The sequence below is a fragment of the Electrophorus electricus genome, chromosome 24, assembly GCF_013358815.1.
Source record: "Electrophorus electricus isolate fEleEle1 chromosome 24, fEleEle1.pri, whole genome shotgun sequence".
Classification (NCBI taxonomy): Eukaryota; Metazoa; Chordata; class Actinopteri; order Gymnotiformes; family Gymnotidae; genus Electrophorus; species Electrophorus electricus.
The window spans coordinates 7,185,966-7,202,500 of record NC_049558.1 but is presented as its reverse complement, the minus strand read 5'-3'; the positions used below and the strand labels follow the sequence as shown (position 1 = coordinate 7,202,500).

General features: G+C 42.2%; 2 protein-coding genes across 4 annotated transcripts in view; both read left to right on the top strand.

Annotated features, from left to right (window-relative positions):
* The window catches only part of sla2 (Src-like-adaptor 2), a 6,498-nt gene extending 1,140 nt beyond the window's left edge, over positions 1-5,358 (top strand). Inside the window, exons 2-8 of one of the 2 annotated variants that reach the window (XM_027024116.2) lie at positions 1,162-1,294; positions 1,665-1,764; positions 1,889-1,975; positions 2,667-2,770; positions 2,941-3,090; positions 3,308-3,437; positions 3,943-5,358. In XM_027024116.2, the coding sequence (XP_026879917.2) occupies positions 1,204-1,294; positions 1,665-1,764; positions 1,889-1,975; positions 2,667-2,770; positions 2,941-3,090; positions 3,308-3,437; positions 3,943-4,075 (795 nt within the window). In that variant the 5' untranslated portion in view covers positions 1,162-1,203 and the 3' untranslated portion in view covers positions 4,076-5,358. Of the gene's footprint in view, positions 1-1,161; positions 1,295-1,664; positions 1,765-1,888; positions 1,976-2,666; positions 2,771-2,940; positions 3,091-3,304; positions 3,438-3,942 lie in introns of both variants that reach the window. The other variant, XM_027024115.2, reaches the window with a different exon arrangement.
* A 4,549-nt stretch (positions 5,359-9,907) lies between these two features.
* On the top strand, positions 9,908-16,308 carry LOC118240704 (CDK5 and ABL1 enzyme substrate 2-like). Of its 2 annotated transcripts, XR_004775573.1 has the most exons (5): positions 9,908-10,136; positions 11,206-11,312; positions 13,536-13,740; positions 14,566-14,805; positions 16,108-16,308. XR_004775573.1 is itself a non-coding variant. In XM_035522254.1 (4 exons), the coding sequence occupies exons 1-4, from the start codon at positions 10,008-10,010 to the stop codon at positions 14,704-14,706; spliced, it is 582 nt and encodes a 193-aa protein (XP_035378147.1). In that variant the 5' UTR covers positions 9,908-10,007; the 3' UTR covers positions 14,707-16,063. The 2 variants fall into 2 exon arrangements, 1 of the variants encoding a protein (XP_035378147.1); XM_035522254.1 differs by lacking the exon at positions 16,108-16,308 and having other exon boundaries at positions 14,566-16,063.
* Positions 16,309-16,535: the final 227 nt, after the last annotated feature.

Genomic DNA, 16,535 nt, shown 5'->3' with positions numbered 1-16,535 from the left:
GGCTGTTTTCCATTAGGTTCGGTCCAAATGCTTTACAGCTTCAAATGGATAATGTGCAACTGGCTTTGATTTTGTACATGGTTATACTTGACCTGGTAGACTATATTAACAAATGAAGTTGTTCGTTTCTGTTGCTGTGATTAACGGAGCTGTGAGAGAATAACAGTTGATGTTGAGAGTCATGGTAGTTTCATATGTTGAACAGGCAACGGTGTCCTCATTTCTGAGTTTGTGTAAATATTTTCTATTCTGTTTGTAATGCTACATTTCACCATTGAAACGATTGCCCATATTTTGTGTATCTGTTTCTCCCTCTCTCTTTCTCAACTGATTGATTGATTTATTGGTCATCAATATAGATGTAGAGGTAATGAAGGCAATGAAAGGTTTTCTAGTGAAGCAGGATGTTTCATTTAGACAGAGGTTCTTCATCAGCTGTTCATGAAGAGTGAGTGTGTGTGTGTGTGTGTGTGTGTGTGTGTGTGTGTGTGTGTGTGTCTATGCATCAAATACTAGTAAACAACCCATGTAAGAAGATGCAAATTAGAAAATACATACTCTAGGTAACAGCGGTTATAGGAAACATCTCACCGGTGTCTTCTGTGTTTTGTGTGACCTTATTAACCTTTACGTCGTTGTTTGTGTCTGCTTGAAAACGTCATTGGCAGTGTTTTGCCGCAAGGAACCAACATGACAGATTTATGGCACTGACGCAGAAAACCAAAACATGAGCATGAGAACTGTTCATGCGTTTTGACTGCTTTGGTATATGTGCATCTAATGGTATAGTGTCAGCATTGTTCTATTTATAGCCTGGCCCTTCTTCTTGCCGTAGCCTAGGTGCGATCTCTTGGTGATATTGAAACTGTGGTTGGAAAGTGCTGGTCAAAATGAAGCAATGCTTTTCAAACATCCTCCTATTGTTATGAACTGAGGCAAAAAAGAAGTCTGCCAATGCATATTAAAAAAAAGTAAAAATAGGGTGGATGAAGTTTTTAACGCTCTTAAGATAATTTGATAATCAAGTTGAAGTCTGGCCACATGCCTTTACAGTCTAAATTTATTCCCTTTCTCCATGACAGGTATTTTGTTTACATAATGCGCTTTGAATTGCATGTAGCCCATAACCCCTCCTTCGCTCATGTAGCATTTCTGCTCCAGCCTGCAGGTTCTCTGACCCCCAACGTAGAGCTCGTGAGCGGCATGGGCTGTTGGCCCAGTAAAGGCCTGTATGGCAGCACACTTTCCTCAGCCATACTAAGCCAGGAAGAGCCAGTTGAGCCCCACTCCATGGGTGAGTACCAAACCACGGAAACGCGGCCTGCCGAGCTTTCGTGCGAACGTAATGCGACTATGGGCTCAGTTCAATTAATTAAGGATTATCTAGAATAATGAAGCAGCTGGCTCCCAAGAGTCATGTGATGACGACAAAAAAAAAGTTTTCCATGTTTTCATATTAATGAATGGTAGTACTGTTAGAAGATCCTGTACACGTGTGGCTTGAATTGTACTTAAATTTTCCTTCTCTTTTTTTGCTAGTCACTAAATTTCGAATGAAAAGGGAAAAAATAAAGTGGGCTACTTGTGCATGGGTGTTTGTGAAGAGGCCGGCCAGGATAGCGCGTGAAACAGAATGCATTTAACACGTACATCTTTCTCTACAGATAGTGGCAGGTACGTAGTGGTGGCCCTCTATGACTACCCTTCAGGGGGACCAGCAGACTGCAGCATCAGAGTTGGGGAGCGGCTCAACGTGCTGTCTGAGTAAGATTCTACCCAGATCTCCTTAGCTCTTCTGTGTGCTCGTGTACTGGATAGGAGGGCCATAAATTTGCCACAGCATAAAAATAATTAACTGGTGGCGTGTGTGTGTGTGTGTTCGTTCCAGCGAGGGCGAGTGGTGGAGAGTGAGTTCTTCAGTTACAGGACGAGAGAGCTACATCCCCAGTAACTACACAGCGAAACTCTACAACAGGTATGTTGGAGGTGTCCCGTGTATTAGCACTGCTCTGCTCCCCCCAGCCTGAGCACACGCAGGCCGCTCTCGGGGCCGGCTCAACCCGTGACGAGCTCATCCGTGACCCCCACCGCATTCACTGTAGGGTTCTGTTGTCAGGGCAAATCCATTAGCATGTTACTTACAGTAACTTTATTGCTGCGTGTTTTAATTCTGTATATTTCATACTACTGGCATGCTGACAGGTGTAACAATGATATCATGACTGATAACAGTTACCCAAGAGTCTCCCATGAAGAGGGGACTGAGTTAGTTTCCTGTGTGGGGTTGTATTTTTCTTTATTTGAGGAAAAGGTGAAATAGAAAGTTTAAGTGTGTGTGTGTGTGTTGCCATTCACCATCTCTAATGGTGCACATCGGCTGTGTACAGTGAGGACTCTCCGTGTGTACATGCTTGTTTCTCATCTGCGTTGGGGTTCTCTCTGCCTCCTGCTCTCTTTCTTTGAGCTCTCGTTTTACAGTCTCTCCTCAGTCGCGTGTGCATTGGCTGTCATGTCCCTTCACCACAGTTGGGTTCGTTTATGATGTACCTAATTTAGTGTGAATTCTAACTGAGCTAAGATGCAGTGCAATTTGCAGGTATTGTAACTATAAGCAGCTGGGTTATTTATTTTGAGCAGTGGGTAACTGTGTGTTTGTGTCTTTGCAGGTGGCAATTTGTGGGCCTCAGCAGGGAGAAAGCAGAGGAACTGCTCCGTCTCCCTCATAACCACCCTGGGTCATTTCTCATCAGAGAGAGTAACAGCGAACACGGTGGGTTCACATGCACAAGTAAACAATTCAGACATTTCACAGGTAGAACGTTTTGATGCATGTAGAGGAATGGCTGAATAAAAATTCTAACAGTAATCTCTCTCTCTCTCTGTGTGTGTGTGTGTGTGTGTGTCTCTCTCTCTCACTCCTCTCTCTGTCTCTCTGAGCAGGTGCTCACACACTCTCTGTGCGGAAGAGTAGCAGGCCTGAACATCACTCCATCAAACACTACCGCATCCACCGCATAGAGAACGGCTGGCACTACATCTCCCCCAGCCTCACGTTTCCCACCCTCACCCACCTCGTGGAGCACTACTCGGGTAAACCCACATGCACCTCACTATAACTATAAACACACCCAGAGCTGTATTGATTGGCCTAAATCTCCCAGTCCCTTATCGTCCTCCCATTTTTCACCCATATTGAGTTGACCTTTATGTGAAGTATTATAAAACGTGTGTGTGTGTGTGTGTGTGTGTGTGTGTGTGTGTGTGTGTGTGTGTGTGTGTGTGTGTCGGGATGCTTTCTGCTCAGAAGTGTCCGATGGCCTGTGCTGTGTGCTGAGAGAGCCCTGCTTCATTCAGGGTTCTAACAACGTGCCAGTAGTGAGTGGGCCCCCTCCTGTTGCCCTTCGCAAGCCCACACTCAACTGGAAGGAAGTCAGCAGGTGAGCTGCTTCAGTACAGTACAGCCTGTAAAACTACATCTCACTCGTTACCTTCAGCGGAACAACAAACAGATTTGCTATAAAATCTGTCCTTGATTACAAGACTGCCAAAAGTTTCAGGCACTTGTGGACTTTTATTTCTATTTATTTTTAAATATTGATTTATTTTATTGTCAGTGGCCAAGTTGAATGTAAAGGAATAAGCTATATAGGCTATGAGGGCATTTGTGATTTGTCTTGTTAAAATCTAGCTGTTAATGCATTTGTCCACTGTTTAAACCCCCACCCCGTATGCCCTGCTACAGTGCCACCAATAACGCTTTACTTCTCTACCTAGAAAAGTATCCTTAGCTAGTACAAATAGGTTAAGGTCCAGAAATATTCTTAAACCAAGATACTGCTAGAAACAACAGTCAGTCAGTGCTGAAACCTAGGTCAAGAGAGAGAGAATACAATAAAATAATCATTATAAAATTGTATTATTTCTGTTTGTTTCCTTTTACAGCTCTGTGATCTTTGGGCCCAAAAAGGACGGAGTGGAGGACACACTTGTCAGTGAAGGCCTGAAGGAGTCTATTAATTCCTACCTTTACATGACTGAGGATTGTGGGGAATGTAGTGAGAACTGGGACACATGAGCTGGGTGTACAGTTTTGAGGAAGGAGGATAACGCAGCAGCAGACGAACTCGGACACTTTGAGTTTGACGCCAAAACACTGACACCACCCCAAGGATTGTGGGGGACATAGTCAAGGCTTGGACATCGGCGGTGTGCACACAAAAGGGCTCCATGCCCAGCAACTAGCTCAACGGTCCTTCAGAAGCAGTAGCATGTGCAGTCTTAACGGAAAAGGTTTTTTCAAAGTTGCACATTGATCTCGCTTACATTGTCATCTTTTCTTCCAGTGTGGGTGATGGTTTGAGTATCACCAATTGCTGTGTGGACCAGTTCCTGGGGGACATAAAAGAAAAAGAGATGGAGAGGGAGGGAGGCAAGAGGGTGCGCTGGTGGGAGGAGAGGAAGTTGACAAGAGGCTGTTTTCCACTGCTCACACCTTCTGGAAGTCTCTCAGCAAAGGGCGATTAAAACCATCGCATCAGCGTTGTCAAACGCCCGAGACGTGCAGCTGCCATTTTGGTGTCGGTACAGATTGTTATTTTTTAATTTAACTGAAGGCTCCTGTTTGATGGTCTGTAAGCTTTGTAACCATGTGCTTCGTATCGAATGTTGGTACTGTTAGAAAATACGGCGGTTGTACGTGAGGCTACAGGATGCCTGAAAAGAGTCTCAAGAAGCAGTTTCCGGGCTGCTTTTCACCTACTGTAATATTCTTATGAACAAAAGAAGAAAAAATGCTTCAGGAAATGATGTGTATGTGTGCGTGCGCATGCGTGCGTGCGAGCGAAAGAGAGAGCAGGTATACATGTGCATATTTGTGGTTAATTGTTTTCCATGTTAGAGCAAACTGGAGTTTATTACAATACTTTCCATAATTAATATATGCCTTAGGACATGAAATGTTTAAATCTGCCTGATGAGAATACCAGATCCTTTAGGTTCAAGATATGAAAGACAAAATGGCGATAAAACAAAATCGTTTCTTCCTTTGTACTGTTGGATCGTCACCTGTACAACTGTAGTCTATGGTTTGATTACACCCACACTTCAAATGTAAGAATACGCATTGCAAGCAAAGGCACTTTCAATCTGTGAAAAGTGTTTCCTATACATGTAACAAGACAAGTCAAGCAAACAGAGCTTGCGCCCTTCTTGCAGAACTCAGATCTTGGTTTTAAGAACTTTATTTTAGCTGGTACCTCTATTAGATAATTCTAGTTTTAGTAAATACGTCTGCAATTGTACCAAATGTTTTTCAGCAACTCTGGACTGTGCCAGGTTGATGAAACTATGTAGTGAGCTTGTCTGGTTTCACAAGTTTTTTAATAACATTTTTAAATAAAATAAAAATAATTAACTAATTTCCTAGCTAGCAATATATTATTCATGCAGTTTTTATATTCAGCTTTCTTTGTAGTAAGGAACTGGAATAGTAAAACCAAAGAAATTAATAATAATCATAATACTAATATTCACAATAAATAATGCAACAGAAATTAAGGAATGACGAGTACACAGTGAGCCAGGTCCCAGTAGGTAATTCACAGCATTGAGTGCATCTCTCCTCACAGCTGTTCACATGCGGCTCTTTGACTTCATCATCATCATCTTCCTCCAGCTCTGAGTAATGTTCATGAGAGTTTATGGAGATAAAAGGTACATTGTCACAGCCCACACAGAGCAGCACCAGGTCTAAACCTCAGCCACCCATCTGAGGAGGAAACTCTAACCAGAGGTGCAGCTCACTTCATCGTATAAGTAGCGGCAAAACCGTGAAAATGGCTTTTTATTTGTGATGTTCACCACAGGTGCAAAATTTATTTTACACTCTCAAGGAGGACATGAAAGAGCAAGCAGGGTGGGTGGGTGGGTGGGTGGGTGGGTGTGTGTGTGTGTGTGTGTGTCGGCACAGGGATCAGCACAGGGTTGCAGGCTCACAGATGGTTTTGTACCTTTATGAGGACTAAAATGAACAAGGCTATTGTTCCAAAAATCGATTACTTCTAAAAATCAGCTAGAAAAGTGTTGGCAGATCTACATGTTACTAACAAATGACTTTTACAAAGATTTAACACCACAGGATGCGTTCAGTGCATGATTAAGCACAGACTGAATCTAAAATGTGGATGGCAATTCTACTTGTCACCCAGGTGACATTAAATGGCTGTGGGACCTGATTTATTGTGAGGTCTGAGGAATCCTTCCTCCTGTCCTCCACCTACCGCTTCAGAATTAGACTGTACTGAGCGAGACGCGGAGATGAAAGGAAAGGCGTGGGATTCCGATGGGAGATGAAAAAGCAGGACAGCCTGCAAGGTCGTCGGACGATGGTGGTTAGAGGGCAGCACAGTTCTCGACCATGCCCGTCGCATTTGGAGTGGGGCGCAGGAACACTGGACAAACCTCCTGCTTCAACGGCTCTGCGTCACCCCGGTAAGGTCAAGGACCTTCAGAGGGTTCAGCTGAGGCTCTGCAGGAGGTCACGTGCTACAGTACTGCATATTGCGCAGTTCAGTTCCTGGGCGGGCGGGGTGGAGGCAGTGGGTCCCTGTGCCTGAAAAAAGTAACCGAAGGTGAGGACCAAGGGGGAAGTTTACAAAGCACTCCTTTAGGAACTACTGAGGAGGAACAACACCTGAAGCGTTGATTAGAATTACAATATGGTCATATGCAGAAACCTTGATGGAGGTCAGATCACTTATAATAATCTGGTCATTTTTATATTATTACTTTCACATTGGCGATCAAAAAGAATTGCTCTGATGACACAATGTCCATCACAGTGACTCAGGGCATGCTCATTCTCATATATATTTCATCATTGTGAAAAACACTTAGCAAAGAAAAAGTACTGCAATAGTTGGTTACAGTCAGTGGGCTGTGAACAGGAAAGAGGACCAGTGTTGAGTGCATGGAAAGCTCACAAAAGTACATCAAAGCGGTGTGATAGTTACCACGTCTAGAGGACATTCAAAACACACTCTTCATTGTCCATTCCCTAAAATTCACTGGAGTTTTGCACGCATCAGTAAATACAATAAACATTTGAGCAATACATTTTTGACTTCCAGTTTATTATTATTATATAGTTATACTATAATATGCTGAAGCAATTTAACTATATAAGCCACCTGGCTTCCAACCAAACATTTTAAAACAAACTTTTGAAATTTGCTTGGTGCTCATGTAGAGAGAATTGCTACAATTTCAAAGGCATACAATGGAGAACAGATTACTTGTGTTCCAACATAAAACCATGCAGACCAGAAAACTGAGACAGTACATGGCTGTGTAGATTATAGCAATGTGCTCCACAGAGAACAGGCTACTCTTAACCCATCAAAATTACTGGGCTATACTAATATATTATCATCCTGTATTCATTCAGCCATGTGTCATCATTCGTAAGGATTCAACAAAAAAAAAGGTACAGATATAAATGTTATGATCATAACCATCCTATGATCCTACCATCAAAACATATTATTTCTACACTGTGTGACCCAACAAATGTTTCCAAGGGCTGTGAACAGGGTCAATATTTTTGAAGGTCCATTATATAGAACAGGGCTGCCCAAATCGGATCCTAATTTAGCACCAAACTCTGCATATCACCAGGACCAGACTGGGCACCCCTTCTGTAGAAATGGGATCCAGCCAACTTCACATAGAGGAAAAAAACACACACACTGTAGAATGTGTGTAGGATGGAAGGTAACGATGTGTTCCAATTCCTCGACTAGTTCGTGTCAGTTTCATGCTTTTATTATAATGTCCTTTTAATTCTTCAAACCCTTTTTAACTAAATAAGCTTTTACATCCAGAACACAAAATGATGTATGCCTACTTTTTTTTTTGTAACTGTATATCCTTCATTCACTTCCCATTTCATGCTTTTATTTGCATTAAATGCATTGTCATTAGGAATCTGGCTAATAGCAGGTAAAAGCTGATCTGAGTTCAGCAGGGAAACAATTGTCACTGCTGATTAAATAGCTTTAGAATGCAGAGTACACTTCGCGCTCAATCTCATAATTGTAAAAATACTTCAGGGGACGAATCTTCCAAAAATACTGAGGTCCAGACCTCAGTGGTCTCAGAGCTAGTTATGGCCCTGAAGGCCTAGCAGATTTTGTGTAGATAGGTTAGCCAACCAAAGGCATATTAGATTAAATGAGTTTATCTGACAGCCTGTACGCATTATCAGCGTACCTCAATCGTACCTGCTCTGGTTCGGCTGAGCTGCTACAGCGGCTCACACTTCTATTGCCCTCTTCATCCGTTATAGGTCATGGTCACGGTGAAAATAATACTCTTTGACGAACATAACATTTGTTAAATGTCATTAGAACAACTAACGGTATACCGTATACAAGATGAAAAGATGTTCATATTTCAAGATTTGTGGCCATAGGCGCAAGCAGTAACCTGCTGAAAGACGGGCCAACCGTAATAACAAGCCGCATGTGTCGACGATGACTCCAAATGACTGAGAAGCGGCTCGGTGCCTCCCTCTGGTGGCCGAGCGTGGCCTAGCAGTTTTACGTTCGGTTTTACTGTTTGTTTCGTATCTTCTGAAACAAACCGAACCACGTGTCCTGTACTATGTAGTTTTTTAATTATTATTATTGCACTCTTTGCATATCTGCATGCATGTGCATGTGTGTCTGTATCATTATTTTTAAATTGTTTAACTTTTATTTTAGCTTTGTTAAACACTTTACATTTTAACCAAGCAAGACATTAAGAACTATATCTTGTTTGCAAGTACCAGAAGTCACTTGTAGAGAAAGAGGGAAAACATGGAGTGGAAGAAAACTTGAAAAGAAATAACAAAATACAACAAACAAAAAGAGTTATATACCAGAGTTATCAAACAGAAGCTACATGAACTGAACAGAAGTAAAACATTTACAGGTATTATTAAAATTGTCTTTAAGTAAGCCCTTCATAGCAGTAACACATGCGGATGTATCCAGCCTTTGGGTGCAGCCGACTGACGTGACAACAGGCCAAAGGATGAGTTGGATTTACTGTGGGCTTTGCTGTGATGCAAAGGGAGGATGTCTTACTTGTGCACAGAAACTGCAATAACTGACTTAAAAAGGGGCGTGAGAATACAAGAAGAGTTTCATAAAGAAGTGTAAGCCAGCAGATGTTACAGTGAGTGCGCAGAGAGGACTGTTCACCCAGACAATACAGAGAGAAGTGGAGTGTTCAAGGAGCGGTCATTTCAGAACTGGGAGTGAGCACAGTGCCCTTCTGGCCAAGCAAGATAACTTTAATTTTGGCTGTGTTTACTGATAAATGAAGACCAGTAAAAGCCTGATTAACTTTGAGGAAGATATCCTGATGGGAACATAACACTGTGTCAGGAAATGGACCAGTAGCATACAACATTATCATCGCCATATAAATGCATGCGAGAGTTATTAACGAGATGAGGAATATCGTTAATAAATTGGGAGATGAAAGTGGGACCAGGTACTGAGCTCTGGAAAATGCTTTTAGACACATGGCAGTGGTGAGAGATGGAGGTTTATATTTACACAGTGAAAACCATATCAGAGACTCCAATATAAGCTCATTTATATAGTAAGATGGCCTGCACCTTAAGCTAGTGAGTTAGTTGCTTGTTATCAGGTTTGTCCAGAAACTTAGATGATGCTCATGTAAACTGTTGCAGGGCTTTATCCATTTTGCTTTAGTGATCAGCATCCTTAAAAGGAGGATGTACAGAGGCTGCTTTCCAGAAAGCAGGCAGTTCAGCAGTATGAATGGAAAGATGAAAAATGTTGGTTAATGGCGCTACAATAATTGGAAGGAATTGACTAATCTGTGAATTTATAGTATAGATAGTAGATATGGTAAACAATTATACCATACCATGAACCCAATTAATTTCGTATTTGCCTAATCAGCCCCCCCGAATATAATATACAGCAGTTCTAATGGTGGTGTTTCTATGCACGTGGTCTTTTCCAGGTCTGGATGACTCTGAGTATGACCCCAACCTGCTGAGTGACCCCCAGTGGCCTTGCGGGAAGCACAAGAGAGTCCTGATATTTGCCTCCTATATGGTGAGATGGAGGGAGGGGCATGGGGGTTCAGGAGTAGCAGTCGTGTGAAGAGATGGGAGAGTCGGGTGAATTGCACTCTGGGACGGAGATGCACAAGCTAGGGGCTGCATGTGCTGCTCAACTCAGTATTTTGGCGTTAGCTTTCACCATATGCAAAACTATTTACATTTGTCGAATCGCGTGAATGTCGCAATTCATCACACGACCATGGAACCCTCATCTGGAATGCCCAAGGTGGCTCAGGATGTCACGGTAAACAGGAAAAAAAATTATTTGTTAGAGGGTTCTTGTACATATTTCAACCTTCCATGATCTTGGTGTCACAAATTATTAACAAACCATTAAGAAAGCAATATATTGTTAAATATAATTTCAACTAAAATTTCAGGATGCAAAATGCTGGTATGAACTGTAATGGGACATTCAGACTGTTAGAATTGCACCATTGTAACTTGCTAAAAATGTCCTTATTAAACTGCCTACACACCTACTGAAAGAGGGAAACGTCCAAGGAATCTTATGTGTTAGAATACACGAGGAAGCCGCACTGTAGTCACGCCTGATCAGTTCTAGGGCTCCAGCCCTTCCTCGTCTTCATGCTGTCTGTCTTTGTTAAAGTGGAGAGTCAGTAAGGGTTTAGTTCCTGGCAGCAATCCATGAATGATTTGTTTCGGTGTCTCTGTGGGGTCAGATTCAGGTTGATCCATGCATCAGGTTGATCCAACTCTCTCTCACTCTCACTCTCTCTTTCTCTCTCTCTCCCTCTCTCCCTCACTCTCTTTCTCGCTTTCTCTCTCTCTCTCTCTCCCTCTCTCCCACACTCTCTCAGAAACACACACTCTCATGCATAGACAGTTAAAGAGGCTTAAATGACTCTCTATGTCACAGAGCCTTTGTGCTGTTGGAATGAGCTTCATACAAAGGCTGGATATAAAGTCAGGATATATTTTAAAGCCATGGCTTCTATGACTTAAATGTACCTAGTCTGACCAGCTCATATCGTCACTATGCACACCTTAATACTGCTGACAAAAGCATGCAAGTAACACTCTGTCTCTATGTCTCTCAGACAACAGTGATTGAGTATGTGAAACCATCGGATCTGAAGAAAGACATGAATGAAACCTTTAAGGAGAAATTTCCTCACATCAAGCTCACACTCACCAAGATCAGAAGGTACACATCCCTACACACATACAGATTTGCACACTTACACTTACACAAACACATGACTGCTAACAAATAATATAACTGATAGCTGATAGTGCATTAGGTTAATATTGTATCCATATTAGCTGCATTCACGTCCTTGCTATACTATCCCAGTGGATGTACACAGCTTGGCATTAAGTTGTTGCAGTAACTATAGTAATCTCTCTCCTACAGATGTTACATTTTTGCACTTAAACGTACTTTGAGATTAAATGACATTTTCCACAATTCATTTTGCACAGTTTTTACAAATTAGGATCCTGCTAGGATCATGACCTTTTCGTGGGAGAGAGGCTTATAGCCCTAGTGAACCATAGAGCCATGTTGTGAACCATAGAGCCATGTTGTGAACCATAGAGCTATATATTGTGAACCATAGAGCTATATGTTGTGAACCATAGAGCCATGTTGTGAACCATAGAGCCATGTTGTGAACCATAGAGCTATATATTGTGAACCATAGAGCTATATGTTGTGAACCATAGAGCCATGTTGTGAACCATAGAGCCATGTTGTGAACCATAGAGCCATGTTGTGAACCATAGAGCTATATGTTGTGAACCATAGAGCTATATGTTGTGAACCATAGAGCCATGTTGTGAACCATAGAGTCATGTTGTGAACCATAGAGCCATGTTGTGAACCATAGAGCCATGTTGTGAACCATAGAGCCATGTTGTGAACCATAGAGCTATATGTTGTGAACCATAGAGCCATGTTGTGAACCATAGACTCATGTTGTGAACCATAGAGCTATATGTTGTGAACCATAGAGCCATGTTGTGAACCATAGACTCATGTTGTGAACCATAGAGCTATATGTTGTGAACCATAGAGCCATGTTGTGAACCATAGACTCATGTTGTGAACCATAGAGCCATGTTGTGAACCATAGACTCATGTTGTGAACCATAGAGCTATATGTTGTGAACCATAGAGCCATGTTGTGAACCATAGAGCTATATGTTGTGAACCATAGAGCTATATGTTGTGAACCATAGAGCCATGTTGTGAACCATAGAGCCATGTTGTGAACCATAGAGTCATGTTGTGAACCATAGAGTCATGTTGTGAACCATAGAGCCATGTTGTGAACCATAGAGCTATATGTTGTGAACCATAGAGCCATGTTGTCGAGAGCTTCTTGCTCTTGCTTGGGTTATCCTTGGGAGACTGGCCTAGGCAGAGGGCCCAGACAAAGAAGGGTCTACAAGTTTAAGGGAGTGAATCATGGCAAAAAAAAGTAGTGGCTCTGCCACTACTTTGGGTTGTATCAGTAACAGTGAGTGGGGAATCACGGTGTCTGGGCAGAGCAGGATTTCCATACTTATTTTCCTAGGTTTGTAGCACATGGAGAGATCGCTCCATCAGTGCTTCTCAGCACCAGCACAACACAGGAGATGACAGTTACTGGTTATAAGCTTTGCTATAAGCGACACTCTTGTAATCAGTGGAACCCTCCCCGGAGGGCTGTGAGCATACCCTTGTTCTTCGCCACAGGCCCTCTTAACGTCAACATCCTGAACATCTCAAGTTCAAGTTCGGTTTATTCGTCACATACATAGTCATACACAGTATAACACGCAGTGACCCAACACTGTGGTACAAGCCTGCAAAAAAGTGCCAGTTCTGCGAGAACATGGATCTGGCAATATCTAGATTCCACTCCACAAGCTCTTATAGAGACACTTACTTGTTCAGCTTGTCATAACCAGGCATGTGACTCTTTAAAGACTGCAACAAGGGGGTCTACATTCACACCAGGGCAGATGGTCCTCATTCAATAGCTGCTATGACTCAGGTGGCTGGAATACGTTAGCTGTATGCACGCTGATCGACTCGAAGATCAGAGATCAAATAGCTCTGTAGTAGGCCTACTGTGCATGAAGAGCACAAAGCTGTACAAACCTGATTCATCAACATTCACAATTCTTTGATCTCATGAGAGGCCCTGTGCCAGTAGAGGTGAATAAATGATGTCCATGTGAGACATGTTTTTAGAGTTTCTTATAAGATATCTAGTTTTAGAAACCGTACATTCCAAAAGTAAACTGCGATTAATGTTGCCATTCATTTTATTTTTCTTTTGTTCTTAATGAGGCTTTGATGGCCTGTAGATGTTTTGAGAGCAGTCACCTCACTGACTCTGTTCGTCTGTCTGTCCGTCCCGGCGCGTCGCGCCCACAGCCTAAAGAGAGAGATGCGGGAGGCTGGGGAGGAGTGCGGCCTGCAGCCGGCCTCCGTGGCTGTGGCCTTCGCCTACTTCGAGAAGCTCGTCCTGCAGGGCCGCCTGAGCAAGGCCAACCGCAAGCTGGTGGCGGCTGCCTGCCTCCTGCTGGCAGCCAAGATCAGCAGCGACCTCAGGAAACAAGAGGTCAAACAGCTTATCGACGTGAGTGCAAATGAGAAAAGAGGAAAAAACGTAAAAAGCCTGAAAAGTTCACCTGCAGCTTCTTTTGGTCTTTTGCTTGAGGTCAGAGGTCTATCAGATTTTGTTTAGAAATACTTTCTCTCTCTCACTACACACACACACACACACACACACACAACCTGAAATCTGCATATATATATATATATATATATATATATATATATTATATTTCAGTTCACAGCAATTAATCACATAATTAGTGTCACATATGGAAGCACCATGAAGATCCAGTGTGTAAGGAGATAAACTACTGTTCAGTCAATTAGAGGTCAAAGCAAAAAGGTTGTGGATTATTCAAAGTCTGTTTTATTCTATTAATAAGAGCTTGAATAGAGCTTGGCATTGTATTGTAGCGATACAGGCTGGCTGTCTGAGCAGTCTACTGAATGTCAAGAATTTCATGCCTACATGAATACAACTGTTGTTTTTATTAAAGGCATTAAACAGCCATTTCTGTGATGGTTCTTTTAAGAACCCCACAATAATAATTGACTCTGTTCACCTAACAAAAGTCAAAAAGAGCATAATGTCGACAAGTTCATAATCATTTACTTTTAGTTTCATTCCTGCACAGAGTACACACAGCAAAGTGCTAGATAACACTGGCTAGATAACACTTCACAGATGTTGATGCAGTAAAGTGGTTAAATAATAGCTGAGCACAATCCTGCTCTGGAGCTATAGTCACTGATCTCCAAACCCATGTTCCCATAAAGCCCTGCCAGTCAGAGCGAGTACTCCAGAGCGTTCACTGACGCCCTCTCATCCTGGCTCTTCTCTTTGCAGAAACTGGAGGAGAGGTTCCGCATTAGCAGGAGAGAGCTGATCTCCTTCGAGTTCACTGTACTGGTGGCTCTGGAGATGGCCCTCTATCTGCCTGAGAGCAAAGTCATGCCCCACTTCCACCGCCTGGTGCAGCAGCCCTGAGCCTGCAGCACCACCCACCCCAGCCAGAGCTGGGCCACGGGATCAGAGAGGCTATGGAGACCGGCCTCAGGGAAGGTTTCAGGCCAACACTAAGTGCTTGTAGGTTATAGTTAACATATATATTTTTTGCTTTTTATATTCACATGGGACATGTGAGGGAAATGATATGACATATTAGTTACGAGGCGGCTTTAAATCAACTCCAAACACTCAAATAACAAGGGAAGAGTTTTCCCACATCCTGTGTGTGTGTGTGTGTGTGTGTGTGTGTGTGTGTGTGTGTGTGTGTGTGTGTGTGTGTGTGTGTGTGCGCGTGTGCACGCTATTGACATGATTGTGACAAAAATAACTTCTATTTTTAATTTAAAGTAGAACTATCCTTGTATAGACACTTCTTTGAAAGTATATTTACAGCCACACTGAAACAGCCTGTATAATTTACTGTTACTATAAATTATTATACATCCAGGCATTTCCTGCTTTTAACCAATTCATGGTGAAAAGACTCATTTGTATAATGTTATGCAATATTTGAGGGGGTTTTTTTCTGTCACTGGTACAACACCACTGTCCCACCAGTGTGCACTGTTTGACTGTGTTCTGTGTTGAGACTTTTAAGATGTTTCGCAAAGCCTCTGATTGGAAGACAAAAAATTACATATTTACATTTCCAATGTAAATGTAAATTAGATGCTCTACATTAGAGCTGATTCAGACTAAAGCACATTTGCCGTGCTTCAGTGTTCTATTTAATTCTTTTAATTTACTTGTTTTTCCAGAGACTTATAATATGTACTGTGTGCCCTTATCCTCTTTTCCACACTATTTCTATCCACACTAATTCTTATGGCTCCATGAGTTCCACACATTTCAGCCTTTATTAAGGAACAGCTTTATAGTGTACTGTGTGCAATAATTATTTAATGTGGTGGCCAACACACACTGTTCAGTACTTCCTCTTCCATTAGTATACACACAAAAAACACAAAAATAGGAAGCATTTACGCTGTACATTTTACGTGTGGAAAATATTATATTTGACATTCGTAATATATAATTGAAACACTTTCTCATCTTGCTTTGTGACACAGTGGTCAGTGGTGTGAGTAGCTCTGGTGACACTGATAGCCTTGTCACTATGAAGCTGTTTACTTTGCCTGTCAGTGTGAAAGATGGTGCCATTTTCTAGCTGATCTAAGATTATCTTATAGCAAAAATCACCAAAAGGAGAATTGCTTACAAGTCCCCATAAACTAACAATTCTCCTGTACACGCTTGTGTTAATAACGGCTCACTTTTTTCTTCAACTTCTGATTTCCAATACATATCGTTTTCTAATGTTTATTGGCTTGGTTATAATTTACAGTACCAATAACTGAATGCCGTATGCTCCTGCCATAGATACTGTGACCTTCAGAAACTACAGCAAATTGAGAACGCTTGCACTTTAGGAGGATGGTCTGGATTTATGCTGTCCCATAGAACTATTGTCCCAGTGAGGAATACGGTCCCATAACTGCCCTTCCTCTGGCTTTCTGGAGTTTGTGGTAAATGCACATACCACAGTGGTTAGTAGGGGCAGTCAATCTTCTAACAGGGCTCAGAGGAACTGGTCCAAGCTTTTCTTTCTGTCCAAGATGGTTTGCATTATGCTGTAGTTTACAGTGTCTTTGCAAAAATAGAACCTGTGTTCACGGTCGTAGGACAAAGAATTTCAAATGCCATCTTGTGGTAAACACTGGCAATAACCATATGTATGACGTCACTGCGGGGAAAAGATGAATTCATGGCAGTCGTTTGTTTCCCCTCATCCTGTACGTGCAAATTCC